At 41.1% G+C, this 18,692-nt stretch overlaps 1 protein-coding gene across 8 annotated transcripts in view; it reads left to right on the forward strand.

The window, feature by feature from the left end:
* Positions 1 to 18,692, forward strand: part of sl (small wing phospholipase C gamma 1) — an 83,745-nt gene that overhangs the window by 36,768 nt on the left and 28,285 nt on the right. For all 8 annotated transcript variants that reach the window (XR_002671712.2, XM_022796372.2, XM_022796371.2 and 5 more), the window contains 2 exons: positions 14,939 to 15,084; positions 17,244 to 17,528. Coding sequence is in view for 7 of the 8 variants with exons in the window: in XM_022796372.2 (XP_022652107.1) it covers positions 14,939 to 15,084; positions 17,244 to 17,528 (431 nt within the window). In the remaining variant the exon portion in view is untranslated. The remainder of the gene's footprint in view (positions 1 to 14,938; positions 15,085 to 17,243; positions 17,529 to 18,692) is intronic.

An 18,692-nucleotide genomic window follows, 5' to 3' on the forward strand; every position in this document is an offset into this window, starting at 1 on the left:
CTACAAGTTAGAAAAGGCAAGTGTGTCCAAGGCCTTTTTCCTAGCCGGTTAGTGCAGGCAGACTCGTTGCGACCAAACATGAAACAAGTAATCAACTTTGAAAGCTTGCAGTAACACAACGGGAAAAACTTCGTCCCTTCGGCCTCGAGCTTATGATGATAACGATACCTGCAATTGAGGTGACTATAATAGTAAAATGGAACCATACTTCGGAGCCCTGGAAAAGCCTGTTTACTACATAGAGATACAGTCGAAACCTAAAATAAGCTTCCACTTTTTCCGTTCACTTCAATTTACATTATTGAATAGTGAGCTGCCGGCGGGAAGTGGTCGCAGCACGATGTATCATATATGCTAAAGCATTGCTGAACTTGAATCAAATATGTCTGCGGAAAATGACAAACGCTTCTTAATGGTAGTGGCATAAACAATCGTAATAATAACAATGTCTGACAGCAGACGTACAAAGTAATATAAAGTTATGACTTATGCGGTCTTTCTCCACAGGCCCCAAGCCTATACTGCCTTCAAAGGATCTAATACAGGCCTGATTATTTCCTCTCATTAACATCCATGTATCGAAAGGCTTTTAGAACGTTCGTGATGTTGTACAACACAGTGTATATCTCACTGTATCGAAGCCAGAGTACAAACTGTAATTCAGATTGCTTGTTCTTTTAATCAGTATAGTAAATGCGGCATCTGCTGCTAATTTGTAGGCAGTCTTTCTGCTTTCGAAACGATCGTCCTAGGGTCCACGCGGGGCATCATAACACTTCTTGTGCTGCATAAACGAAATCGAAACCCCAAATAGGAATCCGACTTGGGTTGTAGCGAATTCTACGAAACGGTCATAGGGTTAACGTCTTCCCACCTCTACAGAGCTCTCAGATTAAAGGGGCAAAGGATTTCTTATACTCGAACTATAGTAACGATTCTTTGGCGTCAGGTCATTGCACATTGTACATGAAGGAAAGAACATAATGCGTCATGTCCTTTCGTAAGGTATTTTAATATCAAAGAGTTTGTCGTCGATTCAGATCCTCTTTTGTTGCGATCGCTCAAGAATCGCTGGTCGAAGTGCTTGTCAAGATGTCAACCGATTGCTGGTAACGTTGGAGAACGAAGACAACCAACGCTAATGGACTTTCGGCAAATGAAAAAGTTATTTATATGCAGCTTAGGGAAGAAGAAAGAAATACGAGGCAGAGTTTCTTTTACCATTGGCAGCCCCGCTCAAAACGCATCTGGAATCTTTGCTACTACCTGTGATGCCAATGATATGGGCGGTGCTCTCGGCATGAAAATTCTAAAAGCGGATACAACTGGCCATTTATCGTGAGTCATATTGACCCGTAATAGCCAATGCTGAAAACCAGTGCTATGTCTATCTACACAAACGCGTTAGTCGATACAAAACCTTGACAACAAGAAATATGTGTGTGAAAGAATTATCTACGCAGAAGTGTCAAGACGGACAAAACGGTTTGAAAATCCATTACCATGCTTAGAAAGAGGCCTAACGCATTTCGAGCTTCACAGTTTACTGACGAAAGGTCATGGACGAATGAATAGAAATCGTGACAAGCGCATGCCAGTCCTTCTGCCGTCGGTACTGCAAAGACACAGTTACTGTACTACCGAAGGTAACTGTCTATGGTCATTAGATTGGAAAATGTATCGATCATTAACACACGCAACCGTTGTCTATATTTCTGGAGTCTGCATAGAACGTCATGCTAAAAACTGCCGAAAGTGGTTATTGGGATCAATGAATTCCCTTCCAGCAGATGCATATTGGGTAAGCACGGCATGGAACAGCTCACCGTTGTCACAAATTTAGTTCCCGTAGTCGGTCATCGGACGGCTTTTCCTTCTATATTTCTAATATCAATATGGGCATTTTTAATTCAGAAGCAAGGCCTCAGTGATTTTGATGAAACTGGATCCAATTTAGGTTATATTAGTCACGAGTCGATTTGCGAGACAAGCGCATACCGAATACGGCCCTAGCTAATTTCAGGAACACACATTGTACCTAGATACTATATTTTCGAATACTTTATATTGAAAGAATGTTATTATGTTAGATTTAAGATTATGACACCAGTATAATTATAGTTCTTTTTGTATGTACGTAAGTTTATTATTTCAACTTGGTTGCGGACACCTAGGAAATGTGTTTCAGGTTTCGTTCAGTTTTGAATGCTTAGGTGATGCGTGTGAAGATATCGCATTTTAGCCTATCTGCTATTGATTAAGGCTCCAGCTTGTTGTACGGTGAACAAAATCGCTTAACGTCTCCGTAAATTGCTTCCTTTTCCTTCTTCTATAATCAGGCCAATTAAAGCTTTTACTTTCTATTTTCATCTGCCGGCTGATTCCTTATTCGCTATGAGTGCTGTCTATGCCGCTGCAAGACACATGGTGTATTGCAGGCGGCCAAAAGCAGTCTAAAGGCAGCCGTAGCTGCAAACTTTAGAAAAAATGACCCCCTAGAAAAGAGGGCCATTGAATCATTATTGAAGTTTCGTACGCACCAACGGTTCCCGCAGAGGCCGAGGATTAAAACCCGATTTAGTATATTTCCGTTGGCCCGTCTGATGATCTTTCCCATGGACGCAGTCTGTTGTAGTAATTTTTGATGTTTGGGCATAGCATCTGTTCACTGAACTATTCAGTATCGTCGCATGTTTACGCCAATATTCACTTAGCAGGATCCTGACTGTTGTTGGAATAAATAAACTATAATTATAAATGTAATCTCACGTGTTTCGTTTATGCACGTCATGATACCGTATCGATCAGTCGTCCGATGTCGTTCGCAGTGTTCACTTTCCCTTTCGTTTCTATATAAATTTTTTCGGTGCTTGGTGTCCTGTGTGAGCGGATGAAAAGGCTACACCTTCTAAATTTCGTTTTTTCGGCATACTTTTGCAAAGCCGTTTCACAAAATGTATGCCGTCACACGCAAAATAAGCGAGTCAATAGCAGTAATACTAGCTATAACTCCAAAACGTTCTGCCTCACTCCATTCGTGGTTACGTCACGTTGTCCAGAAAGATACGCGCTCGATCGATTGCTAGAAGGCGTAAGAGTCCCGCGGGGCCGGGTGGAGTTCGCGTTTCGTCGGCGTCCTGAGTCGAGCGCGTGAAGAGGCTTTAATTAGCGTTTCGCTTAGCCCGTTCTAATTGTGGCAGCGATGGGTGGTGTACGGCCATTTTATTATTCGTGCGCACGAATGTGTATTGATTTCTCTCTCGCATCGTAAAAATGTAGGGTTCTCGTTCAAGCGTCCGTCCTGCGTCCAGCAGCGAACTCGATTTAGTCGTCATGAACAACCGGAGCTAGTTCTATTCGCTCTTAAAGATAGACTAGTTCGACTCGGGTCGGGTTGCCCACATCAGTAGCAGCAACGGCCTGTAGGCTGGTAGTAAACGCTGTTGGATAGGATGGCAACCTTTTGTAGCTAAGGGGAGCGGACTGAGCAGAGGTGTGGAAACTCATGTGAAAGACGCCAATAGAAGGAACGAATGATCAAAATACCGCCTATTCGAGCGTGTCACGTGGACAATAACCCCTAACAATGCCTATTATTGACTACTGCATGCTATTGCTGACACTATCCGTGCACCGCGCCTGGTCACGCAGGCACACACACACACATATATATATATACATACATACATATATAAGGCAGTAGTAACGACAGCAAGCTCCACGTTCGTTACAAGTAATACACTCTACACATAGCGACCTAAAAGCAGATCTACCGACTTAGCCTTTTACGCATACATTTGCCCTTAACTGTAACCTTGTTTGCTTCGGACGTTGCCCTCTGGGCTACAGAGCTTCTACATAGCGTGCATTGTATCACCTTTATTCTGCTTATCAGCCGACGAAAGAATCGCCAGGTTTCCTCGATACCACTGTTATCGCTTTTATTCCGTCGTCGCCATCGTTCTTACCCGACCAACAAAAATAAGACGACTATGCCCACAATAGTTATGTAGCATAGGGTGAATCTGTGAGCCACCTACAAACATAGGCAAATAGAGGCGAAAGATATTGCGCCAGATAGAAAAGTGAAAAGAATACGCTAGGAAAATATTCATATCGGTGCTGCGAGCAGGAAAACTGCCGACCACTGTCCAGCGCGCACGGCTATTGTAAGCGCAAGGAAAAGACGAGATTACCGAAGTTGGTTTGGCTCATTTTTCCACCAGCTTAGCACATTCTAAGGTCTGCTGTCGGAGCTAGCTATTCATCCAGAACGCCATGGATTTGAGAAACAAACTTAGGTCGTCATAGACCACTGCGCCTTCACACAGCTCCAGGCATGATAAACGAGCTTCATTATATTATGCCATATCCTATAGAGCGTTCTCCGCTGTTTATGGAGACACACAAGCCTAACCGCTGTTGACAATGCTATCGTTGATGCTGCTGTCGACGACGTCGACTGGACTGAACCATAAAATAAAGTAGTCACCCATGGACCTTACCCCACGTCTGATTCATTACTAAGCAGATTATATTTTACTTGTGTAAAAGGTTAATTATATCTATAATATAGGTAACGTCAAACGGCGTACAGCTTTCCCCATAAACTAAACATAGCTTTTTACGATAAACAAGCACGAGTGTAGTACACCTGTTGACGCAATACACTTTTCATGTTGAAGATTGGTGAGTATAAAAAGTGTGGACAAAAGATGGCGGCCGCTTTGGTGTTTGTTGATGCAGGCGCGGTCTTGTTTTTAAACATAGAAAATTGGAAGGAAATTATAGCCGTCAGTTCACCAACCAGTCAAATTAACCTTATTATTTATAGGAAAAAAACAACTTTGCCATTCAAAGTAAAGTTTGTTCAATCAGCTTCATCTTTCGCGCGCATTGTTCTGACGCAGAACTCAAACAGTTTTTACAAAATCAGCCCAATCCAACCACTTCAAGAGATTGTATTGGCTTTGACAAACAGACACAGACTTTTAGCAACACACAGATAGATTATGTTAGTAATGCTTTCTACATATGTATTTAGCAAGACTCGCTTAATATACCTGTACATGTACAGGATAGTGTCTTTAGATTAAGGAAAACTTTGGGTACCTAGTGCGTACCAAACAAAAGCCAATTCTTTTTAAAACAAGACAACAAAACCGTCATGGCGTACAACGCTGCGTCGCTTCCGGAAGTCGAGCGAAGATCAGTTATTATCCAATCTTTCCGCGCTGGACTAATTGTCACCAAAATAATAAAAAAAAGCTTTTGTTTATGCTTAAAACATTACTGCCAGTCTCCATGCGGTTTTTACAAAATTCAATAAAAGCTTCTATGAGACAAGTCGTAGGATAGTTAATAGAGGATCCAAAAATTCATCAAAATAGCTTAAAAAGCCATTGGTATCGTCCAGATATGTTGCAATGGTCAGTCTTTTCCAGACTTTTTGCGCTTGCATTCTTTTCAAACTTTTGGGCTAGTCTGAGCTGCTGTATTTCCTGGGCCTACTTTCTATCCTAAATGTAACTCGACTAGAATTTACTCAGAAGAATAATGCTTCTTGAAATAAGTAGTAGTAGTAGTAGTTTAAGTTTCCTGAAACTGTAATCGCAATGGGTTGTGCTTATACTGAACAAGCATGGTCATCAGGAATGACTTTTAGCGCAATTAAAAGACATCGTTAAATTATCTGCTTCCTTTAGGGTAGAGTCTTAAAAAAAGCCAAAGAAAGATTTTCGGTTTACATGCGCCACCATGTATATCCATCCTCGTGTGTGAGTGAAATATACTTTGTGATAATGTTGCAGCAGCAGATACTTTTTCTAATATTTTGTGTTTATATATGTATATATGTATGGCTATGCGTTCAATATATAGGGTCCCAGGATGCTGAAATGGGATTGGTGGCCCGGAAGAAGCGTCCACGATAGCGGTAGCCGGGTCGGCACGCCATGCGCATGTCGTAGATATAACGACACGCCGCTCCATATCGTTGTAAAGTGCGACCGATCCGAGTCAAGTGCATAGCATTTACGGCTTCATTCTGTATCTACCACTTCTCCCACAGAATAAATGATGTGCATAGACAGCTTCTCTTTTCCCACGTCTACATATACCGGAATAGGAAGAAACAGATGACTGCAGGAAAAAATGAGGCAACATTTCGTCGTTCGGCTCGTGCCTGACGGTTAACAGCAAGCGTCTTTGTGCCTGTTGCCTCGTGAGTGTATCTGTGTAAATGTCAGTTTTGCCTGTATTCGTTTCCGTATTTTATCGAGCTGCCGGACAAAAAGTACTCATTTCTCTTTTCGAGTATAAGCGCATCCGGCTGTATCTGATCAGCAGAGGTCGGCAGGGCAACTTCTACAGAGGGCCCACCGAGTCGGAGAAAACTCTTGCTTCACCAAAAGAGGGAAATTTTGAATTGAGTGTGAGAATAACGGGCTCAGGATAGCCATTTTGGATGTTGACGATGTGCCGTGATTGCAATGAATGTTCATAAGAGTACTAGATGTACCAAACTCGGCCCGAGGGAAGTAGAGGTCCATACTCTACGTAGTTCCTTTTAGAGATTTGTTCGTTAATGTATCTGTTAAAGTTCAGTTTCTGCATACCAAGAAGAAATAAGAGCTTATCTTTGGGGGCATACTACAGCGGGAAAGATAGAATAATTGCACTAAAGGGTCCGTAACTGCGGAGAATTTTTACCTTTGTGAAGTAAGTTAAAAGACTAATAAAGCATAAATCCCCTTTTTATTGCAAATATATTATTTTATTAATTCAGTTCAATTATATAATTTATTAATTCAAAGCTATTTATAACAATCGAAAGTATATTAATAATTCCGCGTATGTATTTACCTCGTAATCGGTGTGACCGCTATCTCTGTGCGTCGATAATTTGGGAGAATACTCGAGTTCTATTGATCATTACGTTGCTTACTAACAACCCCGAAATTGCTCCGAAGTCCATAGTATTTTTAGAGTCATGGGGCAAGAAATGGGGCACATAATCATTGCTAGCAGCAAAGGGATGCATTGTTTTCGTGGGCTTTCAAATTTAAACTGATATAAACGGTGGCCATATTTGGTACTGAACGTTCATACTACCGATTTGGAGTGACGTCGTTAAAGCCCTGGGTAATGATTTGCTTCGTTATTGAAGCTGTTGTCTCTCGTTTGTGGCTACTTTTTATCCTTATTAATTACATCTTTATTTTTGAGCTTTTTCTAAATCAAGGGACACGTTTTACTAGCGATCGTAACGGTGCACTAAAGAGCTAGTGTCAGCTACTTGCTCGAATCGGTGAAATACAGTTGAGACTAAGAATCATTGGCCGTGAGCCATAGTTTGTGTTATATCATCATATAGTCTATACTCTATACGACAGGTGTGAAGAAACGAAGAAAGTATACGTTTGTAGAATTCAGCATAGGTCTTCCCGTAACACTGTAACGCCCCGATAGTGCGTTTTGTCGGGCAATTTCGAAGCGGAAATGCGTATACACAGTGCAGTAGGTTAGCCATCGTCACGATATATATCATGTCACAAAGTAATACGTGACATTACTCTATACATGTATATAGGAATATTCTACGTAGAGCAAATAATCTTTGAGTGTCCCTATCACCGAGATGACGGGTCTATAGAGAGCACTATGAACATTCTATGAGATTAGCTCGACTCGTTTCTCGGCCACCTCGACCCGTGGAGCTGCCAGCCACCGCGACCTGGTTATAACACCCTTTCGCTCCTTCCTTAAATGGAAAACGATTACCATTTGGCGGCAGCATCTAGACACACCGACACGAGGCAAAGTGGGCACCTCCTGCAACGCCGCTTCCAGTCAACAGAGCAATCATCGTTTCAGAAGGTAAACTTTGACAATCGGCTAGATGCAGTAGGAATGACTCACGTATGGGATACGCGCGTTTGACTACTCCAACGTCTAATTTGTTACGTAACGGTTGCTGGATGCGAAATTTCGAATCGGAACATCGAAGATAAGCATTGTAGATGAGTAATAAGCTCGATCAATATGAGCAAAAATGTTGCCTGCAACTGATGCTGCGAAAATTTATGTTCAACAAAACTATACGCTTATGGGACAGCTTGCTTTAGATAGCCAATTCTCCCCTTTTTTTTGAGTGTAGTGCAGTGATAAACATAATCAATATGCAAGCTGCTTTCCTTAACTATTAGTGATTATTATTAATAGTTAAGAAAAGCTAGCAAATATTAGGAAGTGGTTACTAGTAATAAAAGGACAATGGGAAAACATTGTTACGATTAATAGCTCTTTGTATGGCTTTATAGGCCTGTTAAAGAAACCTTAAAGTAATTTCAACAAGACCCACTTCGTCTAGACCCTTAGGGGCGGCAGTCGCTGACTCTACACCTAAAAAAAGATTCATGGAGAGGACTTATTCACAAAGAGGAAATAACTGAATACGCTAAATACAGAAGAAACAGAATAAACTTAAAAAAAAAAAAATCTTTTCACTTTTTATTTGCGTTGTGTAGTCCGGTACAATATGTCAGACAAAAAATAATCGCGCTTACAAAACATAGGGTACACGTTCCAACGGTACCAGCCAAAGATTTCGAGGCGATCCTTTTTTGTCATTCTCCAGCCGTGAAACAATGTAAGATTAAGCGTAAAGTGACAGCACGGTTTATCATTGCATTACCTTATACATTATAATAATCTGTAAAGCGATGTCGTTCTTTAAAAGGCTGACAAGAGAGAGTTTCACTGGGTCGCTCATGTCCGTTTTTTACTCTTTGAACCAAGATAAACACCTGACAAAGTGAACAAACCATGACTTTTACACGCATCGAATTCAATTTGCATATCGTTCACTTCATCAAGTTATACGGCCAAGCAAGAGTAAAAATAGTACGATCAAACAATGCAACAAATAGTATACATGATTTGCTAGGCTGGTCCGCTGAGACCTATGTATGCTTATACACATGGGCAGCGTACATTTTCTATATCCATCCGAAAGATATAACCGGTAAATATCATGGTCACTAGTCCCCAGAGTCCTTTTAGGATAACACTTGTTGTGTACTTGCGTGTAAAAGAGGCGCTACTAAATATTAAGTAGGTTTGAAATGAGTTGACTGCTTACCACGATCGATTTGTCCCCCATCAGCGTTCAGCTCGGTTTTAATTTCACGTCTGCCTGATGTTACCGATACCTTTAGTGTTATTAGCCACCGCTGTTCTTTCAACTGTGATTGACACGAAAACATTTTTCACCCGTCAGTGCAAAATTTGAATGAAGAATAAAATGCTGAGAAAGAGCAGGCTAAATGGCAAAGGACGAGAAAGGTTTGATGCGAGTACGCAGGTGTCTCAGCCCACGCCGCTGGCGCTACCGGCAGTAAGCCGTAAGGCATCAAGCAATTCGGTCAGTCAGTGAATCGTATCCGGTTCATCATCAATGTGCGCCTAACAAAAAAGAGCAGGAAAAAGAAGAAGTCGTCCCATTTTCATGAACTTCTCATTGATGGAAAAGGAAAAAGACGATATGGAACGAGGCAAACGCTTGCGCTGCTTTGTGGCCTTAACGAAATGCTGATTGGATTAGTCAATGAGGTATTATTAGAATACGAACCGACCGTCGATCGCTTCACTCTGAGTGACAATAGGAGATTCGCACGGCCGACTGTAGAAACGAGGACAAAGAAAAAGGATTTCACTTGAAGCGTAGGCAAATATACAAGGAGCTGTGAAACACAGAAGTAGGAACCTGGCAAAAGCTTCTCGTAGCCGTCCTTGTCTATACTACTATCACTGATGCTATTGCCATCGTGAAGTCCTGCTTTCATTATTTGGGCCTGTTTATGCATAGCCCGGTTAGCCCGACAAGGAAACAGAAGCGTTGAAGACGAAGCGTCGACAGTCAAGCATTAATCGAAAGCTAACATATATAATTAGACGCTTTTTCTTATAGAGGATCACCGAAGCTAAGCAACGTGTCAGGCTACATATATATATATATATATATATATATATATATATATATATGGTGACGAGTTTTTACTGGATTACATCATTTCACGATCAGAGATTTTTGCGCTTTTTCGTTCTCCACTAAAATGTACGATCTGCCATGTTATTTTCCATGAAGTATGTGCAGTTATGTGGAAAACGTGAAATAACAACGATGTAACTCGAAACATATATGTACGCATGGCTACGACATGGCTCACTTATGATTTTAGTTATTTTCATGTTCTTCCATGCTCTGAGTAGTTACATAGTCAAGCTAGATTTAAGACAAGCACAGTTTAATAACTATGGTATTAACTGCTTTATTTTAGACTAACAAGCGTCTACTTCAGTTTTCAGAAGATTTTTGCGAGGTAAACTTTTGATAGAATGTAAGTTTTACTTCATCTCGTGGATACTAAACGTACTGTGGGATGAATTAGATAATATTGACAGACGTAAATTTTGAAATTTTTGGGGTGGCATAAGCGTTCATTGTCAATTCGTTGCCAGGGCATTGTCAGATGCTTGGGGCATATGACAGGTGAAAGTTCTGTTTTAAGGGTCCCTAAGTTAGTTTGTGGAACTGTGGAAGCCTAATTTGCTTTAGGCCTTTTTAGACACCAATCCGTCAATTGAAAGGCAACTTGTTAACTTGTGCACTTACATTTGGTCGGCCTACTTAACTATCAATACATTGCCTATTGCTGGCAAAATGATCTGTTTTCCGTGTATAGAATAGGGTCCATCACATCGAATATCTTTAGGCCCGTTGTGAGTGGGAGATGATTAATACTGATTTACCACCTCAGTCAAACTTCATATATACGGACACTGTAAAATGAAAAGAAATCGTTTTCGTGCTCCGTAGTTGCTTATTCTTGACAATTACATATTTAAGGAACGTGCTATTATACCGATTCATATATTACGCAAGCGGACAAATTGACTCGATAAGTCAGCCGCTATCCCTGCTGTTTGCTGTTATTCGGAATAGGCCATTGAAGAAGTCAATATTATTGTGGTATAGTGCTCATTTTGATTTTGGCCATGGCGGTTATGTTATTATATTCATGGATATTTCGAAGACTATCGTGCCAAAGCCTCGACGGCGTTTGCATTGCGTGTTTATTTCATCTCTGGCTATCAAGCGATTCCTGAATGTTCGAGAGCCGATCTCAAACTTCAACTATGTTGCCTTTGGTTCAAATTTCGCATCGTTCTGCAGTGGTATTTCGCGAAATGCGCGCTAAGATTTACAGAAAGGTTCCGAAAGAAGTTTTCAGAAAGATTTACAGAAAAAGGTCTCTACCGATATACCACTATGATGCTGAACTGCGTACGAGGCCTTCACGCGCCTGAGTCCAAATATGTCGCTTTCGTCTTCGTTTGCCGGTAAGGAAGCGTTGCCTACTTGAACAGTATTCTCGATTCGATCAAATGTCAATTTATGAAGTACTTCACCGTAGCAGTACTGCCTGAATTAGAAGTAAGTACCTAATATAAAAAATGCTTACGTGTAGCTTTTAAAAATCATTATGCGGAGAATTAAGTCTATCCTGAGCCATTATCGAAACGGCATTACGGTGGCCGTTTGGTGTAGCTCATGTAACGATATATATATAACTATTCTGTTACCTTTTAGCATTGTTTAACATCGTTTACCTACTGAAATCAGGACAACGCTCCTCTACCAACCATGACATCGATTGTGAAATTAAAGGACTGCTTGATAATGTTAGAGTCAGGAAGCAAGCACTTAACCTGACCGACAAAGACCAGGCCCAGTCAAATTCTTCACATTATTTTATTGTGTACCCTTTGTTACCGGCTAGATTTATCAGCTTGAAACTTACACAGCTTCCCCGAGCGTGAACTCTGCCATTTGAAAGTGTGTCAGTCAGCTGTGAGCAGAGAAATTGTATTTCTTTCTTCGTCAGTTTTTGTTGGACTTTATTGAAACCAAGTAGAATCCATACTTTGTTGTGTGCGTAACACTGCACTAACGTCGGCACGATAGGAGACTATTCGGTGCTGAAGGTATGTTGTACATCCCTTACTCTGTATATTGTTACCATATTTCTATTTATTCTATCGTACTTGTATTCAATTTTGTTTGAATGTCTTCTATCATATTACCATTACCAGACCGGTCAGGTTTTGGTTGTTAGTGTTTTTTGCGTTGTATGGACACCGTATTGTCTCAATGTCTGTTTGCCCGCCTGAGTGACGTGTACACGGTCCGCCCGCCATTGACCCTTAACTCTACCTCGAACTGGTGCCGTTTACCGTGAGTCTTTAGGGTGTCCGGCGCCCTAGGCATCTTATTAGGGGGCAAGCAAGAAACGGGATGGCAAAATACTCTAGCTACTCGTTCCGCCCATCATAGTAAGATCACACAGTAGCAATTTCATCAGTTATCCAGTTGGTCCACCGATCTACGTCTGGTTGCAAGTCTGCACTGAACACAGATCAGTGGCGGTTCCATAGAACGAGCCATGTTAACGCACGTCGCTGTTCGCAACCAGGGTATCAGACTGAGGCCGATGGCTCCCCTAAGAGATCGATGGCTCCTCCGTTGCGGAGATGAATAACGGAAACAACGGTCTACTATTTTAATGCGAGTCTACTCTCCGCAGGGGTTCTGTGCGACGTGAGGAGGCGGATAAGTCGCAGTTGTTTCGTCAACAGAATCGTGAAAGGTTAATGATTAAGTCAGTCAGAACGTAAAATAGAGGTATGTACAATCGTTGAGTAATGAATTTCTGGGTGGTTTCGGAGGAGTAATGACAAAGAAGGCTGATGGTGTTCAATGCCTGAATGTTTAACGGACCCTACCAGCCACGTGGTGTCGAGAGGTTTGATGCGCTAAAACACAGACAGGCAGGTAGAGCGTATTTAACGATTTCGTCGTTCGTCTGGCCAATTCTCCACTGATAATTAACGCAAGTCGAATAAGAGACTACGAGCTGGTTCACAGTTCAATCTGGAAGCACAGCAAGACCTACATTTTAGGTCAGTTTTAATTTTTCAGACGACCCAAAAGAATACGCTTACGTATGGAGCCTGTACTCAACACGTTTAAATTTAACCGCCTCTGTTATGTGCGGTCGCATTTATTCATACATCAGTTATCTCAAAAACAGTTTGAATGTTTATACTTTCCTAATTTCATTAACATACGATTCATATTTAAATTGCAGAAGAATTTACATAAAAATTATGATTTTTCTTTTTAGTCAAATACGTGAAGTTGCGGTCGATGCACAGCGGGTTGCTGATTCACAACACCAACAAACATTTGGCTTCGGCGAAGCTTCTCTTGATTCCGGCCTTTACATCTTCCACCATCCGAGACTTCGACTTTATTTTTAATGTACCCTTACAAGAAGGAATCGATTGACGTCGAGTCGGAAAAACGGCCAGGCTATTTCATGGGATTCCTCGACTCAAACAATTTGTTTGGAAGATTCTCACCAAAATCATCTCTTACGTCACGATGATAGTGGCCAGGTGCTTTGTTCTGTCGGAAATAAAAGTTGCAATCTTCATCTAGGTCCTTCCGAACGTACGGTAAAATAGTTTCTTGCTGTTAATTAAAGCCATTAGCACGAGTCGTTGTTTTCAATTAGTCCTCTGCTTGAAATGCCGCGCCACAATATAGGTCCCGGCGAGCTTACATGGTCTTTCTGCGCGATAATGTTGATTATTGTGCCCTTGTATTTGACTATAGCTTCATTGCTCCAAATAATTTGTCCCTAAACGTGCGTAATTGACATTTAGAAAATCGTTTTCTTTCATGCCGGTTATTTTCACTGATAGCATTTTAGCTTTTCTATTGAGAACGTCGTAAGATGCGGTAGGCTTATGATTTGGTCGTGGATTTTTGGGACGTTTCGCCATAGCTTTCGAACAGTTTTTTTTTTTGGCTGGCGAAATTCTGTGATGTTCGTGCTTGTCTGGAGCTCTGACTATGAACATTGTCAGTAGTTCCATTAATCCGATCCATTGTAAACCGCGTAGGTAATCTACCTGAAACAACCAACATAACTTGTGCAGTATTTCTGATACAGTTTTATACTTCTAACAGTATCGCAAAATAAATGTTTAATCGATCTTTATTTATTCGCCTACTTATGTAGTAGTCAACTACTTTCGAGATCACAATGAATATGTAGACCCATTAAAATATCTTGCGTCATGTGGATTATATAAGTTTAGTTAAGCTAATTTAGGAGATTTATCAGATACCCTGAAGATAGTATTAGAAGTCAACGAGTGGCATGATGATCTCTGTCACGACTTCCCACGCATCTGAAGCGTTTACTTATATTGTAAGGCTCTTAGTAACCCGGTCCCCTGCAGAATCTGCGGTGGAGTCCATGCACGGCGCATCGGGTGGCGAAATATCTGTTTAGCCTGTTTATACATTTCCGCTCGCAGTTTTACATTGCAGCCAAGGAATGACAAATTTCCATTGATCTCCGCGAACTTTCGGTTTCTAAGGCTGGCCCTAAAAGGTACCGTTGCTGGGAGCCCAGGCTGGGCGACAGCGCAGGTTTTCAGACAGCGTTGGCGAGTCTGCTAGGAAATACGCGAGGCGTCTTCCGATCGTTCCGTGTAGCCCAGTACACTTTAAGGAGGAGACTTTAATGTGACCTAATTGTTCGTGATTGTCTTTTGCAAAAGCAATCGTCTTTGTTTAAAAGTTAATCCTGAGTAATTATTATTTCCAATTTATTATATCATAGAGAAAATGAACTGTGAAAGTTATGGCCCGTTAGATAGTGTATGCATTCTTGGGCCGCTGTATAGGCAATAAGGATGGCACAATGTAAGCCCAAAGAATGAGTGCGACCACTGTAATACTGTAAGCTACCGTAAACTCTTTACGCTATGATTTTATTTCTGATGTTTGCTACTGTTTCAGATCAACTGCAAGTTGTCCACAAGCAAGTTAAAGGAGTTATTTCAATTAGTGGACACGAAAGCACTTGGAGAGATTGGATATGACGGCTTCGTCCATTTCTACCACAGCCTCATGAATTCTGATCGACTGCTTCCAGAAACACTTAAGTAAGTAACGCTTCATTTAATAGGCCACCCACGTCCATCCGTCTACACCGTTCGAACGATTGATCTCGCACTTTCATTGAATTTCCTAATCATAGCCTTCCATTAAGGCCGCCTCATATAGAAGATATTATCTGTGAGTTTGTTGCTGTGTTGTTGAGTAATGCAAGTGAAGGAGACTGAGGGTTTCTTCAGTTTGTCCTTCAAATTATGTTTAACCTCATATGGATGGTTCTAAGTTACAAAACTGCTTTTCGGCCCCTGAAAGTAAAAAATTATAAAATAGGACGACTTCTTGAAAAGTTCAAATATGATTCTGAAAAGGTGGTTTGGTAATTCCTGGCGTGGAATTCTAATGATATCGGCAAACATACTCGCAGATCTGCAAAGTATCGGGGAGTTAGCTTCACAAAACTGGTTAAGAGGTTACCCTCTCACATAGTAAACAACGGCTTGTGGATATTGTTGCCTAAATGGCCAGGTACGTAATGATCGAGGATGATAGTATACAAAAAACACACATATCTTTAATAACAGATTAGCGAAGAAAAAGAACTACATAAGTCACACGTCGGTAAAAATTTTTTTCAAGAATGATGTCCCATAAATGAGATGAAACACACCTAGTCTCTATTGGACGAGGCATTAGATGACCAAAATCACTTATCTTGATGGAGTTTTTGGAAATTGTTCCTTTGCAAGAAGCTCGTCATGCGAATTTCACCACTATGCTAAATAGAAACAGACAATAAGTTGGGCTAGTCCAGACGTAACTATTTTCTTTTCAACAAATGGAAACCAAGATCACACGCTATAATCACACTAACCTGTATAACATTATAGAAAAAGCGAAACCCAAAGTCGATGGTATACTCATCAACTTGATAAACGACCATTTCAGTCTAATATGAATAATATTTCATTCTCATTTATGTTTTAAGTATTATGGAATTTTACCTTGAGTTTAATGAGACCGTAATATATGACTGGCACTAAATGCGCTTACGCAGCCATATCTAAATAGTCCAGTTTTGTACTAACAATTACATAGACTTTAATCGATGTTGTTCTGGCTTCGAAGCTTTCGCTTTTTTTCTGATGTTTTTCGTTTCCGCCATGATGCGAGTTCTCCTCTCTGTCGAATAACCTCGTTTGTCTTCGGTCTTATAATAAGGTTACTACCTCTTGTAGCTCCCTTTATAAAAGCTCAATCCGTTTTTGACCTCTACAACATCAATCGAACACATCTATATAAAGCCTTCCAATACCCAACGGCATGCACTGCGATACAGTGGACTATCGAAGATCGCCTTTTATTTTAAAGGTCCCTCGTGTCCTACCGCGTAGCGTCGCGACCACCTTCAGAAGTCCATAAGGTGCTATTAAGGGATTTTCTTGTCCTTCCACAACTTTCACGGCCTGGTCGTATTCTAGTTTTGTTTTGTAGCTTCTCGTTATCTTTCTTTCAGAAACATTACAGTAAACGCAGGGATTTTTCAACAAAGTAGTTTTATGCACATGGAGCGTATTTGGCAGAACTTGTACCAGAAGTGCATTGCTAACTATGATCGCACCCTGTTCGACTAATCAGAAAAAAGATTTTTTTCAACGCCTAAGAGCAATGTTAGCGCAGTCGGCGACCTCCTTATATCTATATAATGAGTAAATGTTTCGACTTTAACGCCCGGGACTGCCGTCAAGCAAGGCCGTGTTTGTTCGCCCTAACACAAAAAGAACTGTGCCTACGCCCCGTTTTGGATCCGGAGCACAAAGTTTTCTTTTGCTTTTCTTTCTAAGTTGTTAAGGAATCTATAGCGGACAAATCAATGCCGTTTATTACCAGAATGATTTTCGATGTATATATGGTTTCCCTTAATAGAACAAATATACAAACATCTAACTTCGTACCGCCATTGCCACTTGCATGACGCAATTTGGCAGCAAACATTGAAGAAAAGCGTTTTTATATCGCATAAGCGACCCGTACTCGTTTCGCACGTACAGAAAAATAGTATTCTTAGCAATAATTTTTGCGTAAATCTCTTATTGAAGTTTAAGAAAAGGCCGCTCTTGCTCTCTGGATCTTCACCCATAAGATTGACTAGCTAGTTCTACGCTTGTTTTAAAACTATCTTTTATTTTTTTTGTTTCCTCTTTTACAGGAGCTGCGTCAACGACGACAACAAAATCGTGACGGTTCGATCGTTCTGCAACTTCTTGTTGACGGTTCAAAAGGAACCCATTGATGATAATCTCATCTCTGCGCGAATGCGTAACTTTCTTCAGGACGCTAGACGGGAGACCCAGGAACCGTACTTTACACAGCAGGAGTTTGTTGACTCTCTATTCTCGAAGGAAAATCAAATTCTTGATGTTACCAAATGCGAACTCAACCAAGACATGTCCAAGCCACTTACCCATTATTGGATCTCATCTAGTCACAATACGTACGTTACATCATTGTTCTTCGTTAACTTTTGCTAGCATAAACGACGACAAGTGTAATATCACTGAATGGTCGACTTTAACGCGTATTCGATCCGCATACAATGCACGGTACCTGGATCAGTATATAAACGTTAATTTTTTTTTTTGCACTCGAGAAGAACTTGTATATTTTTAAGTCTGAGATCATGCAGTTAGGTGAGTTTAACAGGTGTGTTACAGTTAACTAGTGAAAATCTGAAAATTCGAATAATTTTAGTGTATGAGCCTTATAATCGACCTACAGTAGCAGAGATAGCTTGCCGCATAAAATCAGTAAAAGATTTACTACCGGAAACACTGGGAGCCACTAACTAAAGAAATCATAAGAGGAAATTTTGAACGAGTTGTCGAAGGCTACAAAAGTGAATGCTGAAGAGTTAAGAGCTGCGGAACAGTTCGGAGACAGGTTTTATCGACAACATTAATGATATATACAACGTATATACATTCGCTCTGTATTTAGAACTTTTCATTGATACGCGCTGTAGCAGTTGGCCGCGTTATCCGCTATGTGTCCCAACATATAGACCGTTCATGCTTTGGCCTAATCCTTTCAAAGACCCTAACCTTCAGGCATGCAATGACACCAGCTTAAAATCTGACCAAAGTCTGCTATAGCGACGTTGTTCGATCACTCACAGGATCCTCGTACCATCTTTGGAACACTGCGAAGTCTGTTCTGTTTGTTCAATCGAATCCCTTCCCTACCCTAAGGGTTCTTTTGAATAGGGGAGTGCAGACGTTCAACTAAGCGTGTTTGGCCCTGTCGGCGCTGAATTTCGGTAATTTTTAGGCTAAGCCACTTTGTTTCCGACCTGAGGATATACGCCGAGGTCGATGTGAGAGTGCGTCAGTACCCGCTGTGCAATATTTTGAATGCCTGCATATTCACCTATCTTCCCGGAATAGCACAGCAGGATTGCGGTTTCAGCTAAGGCTTGCGCAGTCCCCAATGGCGCGATGTTCCCTTGGCTCGACACAGGAGCTTGTTTACGAGTACATACCTAGAAACACCTGGCCCTGTGTCTAAATCTTGCTTAGATGAGGAACAGCGACTCAATGCGCTCTAACAAGTGTCTATTCCGTATAAGCGCATAGGTTTTCATCACCTCTTCAGATGCGCG

The sequence above is a fragment of the Varroa destructor genome, unplaced genomic scaffold (assembly GCF_002443255.2).
Source record: "Varroa destructor unplaced genomic scaffold, Vdes_3.0 BEIS01000003.1, whole genome shotgun sequence".
NCBI classification, from domain to species: domain Eukaryota; kingdom Metazoa; phylum Arthropoda; class Arachnida; order Mesostigmata; family Varroidae; genus Varroa; species Varroa destructor.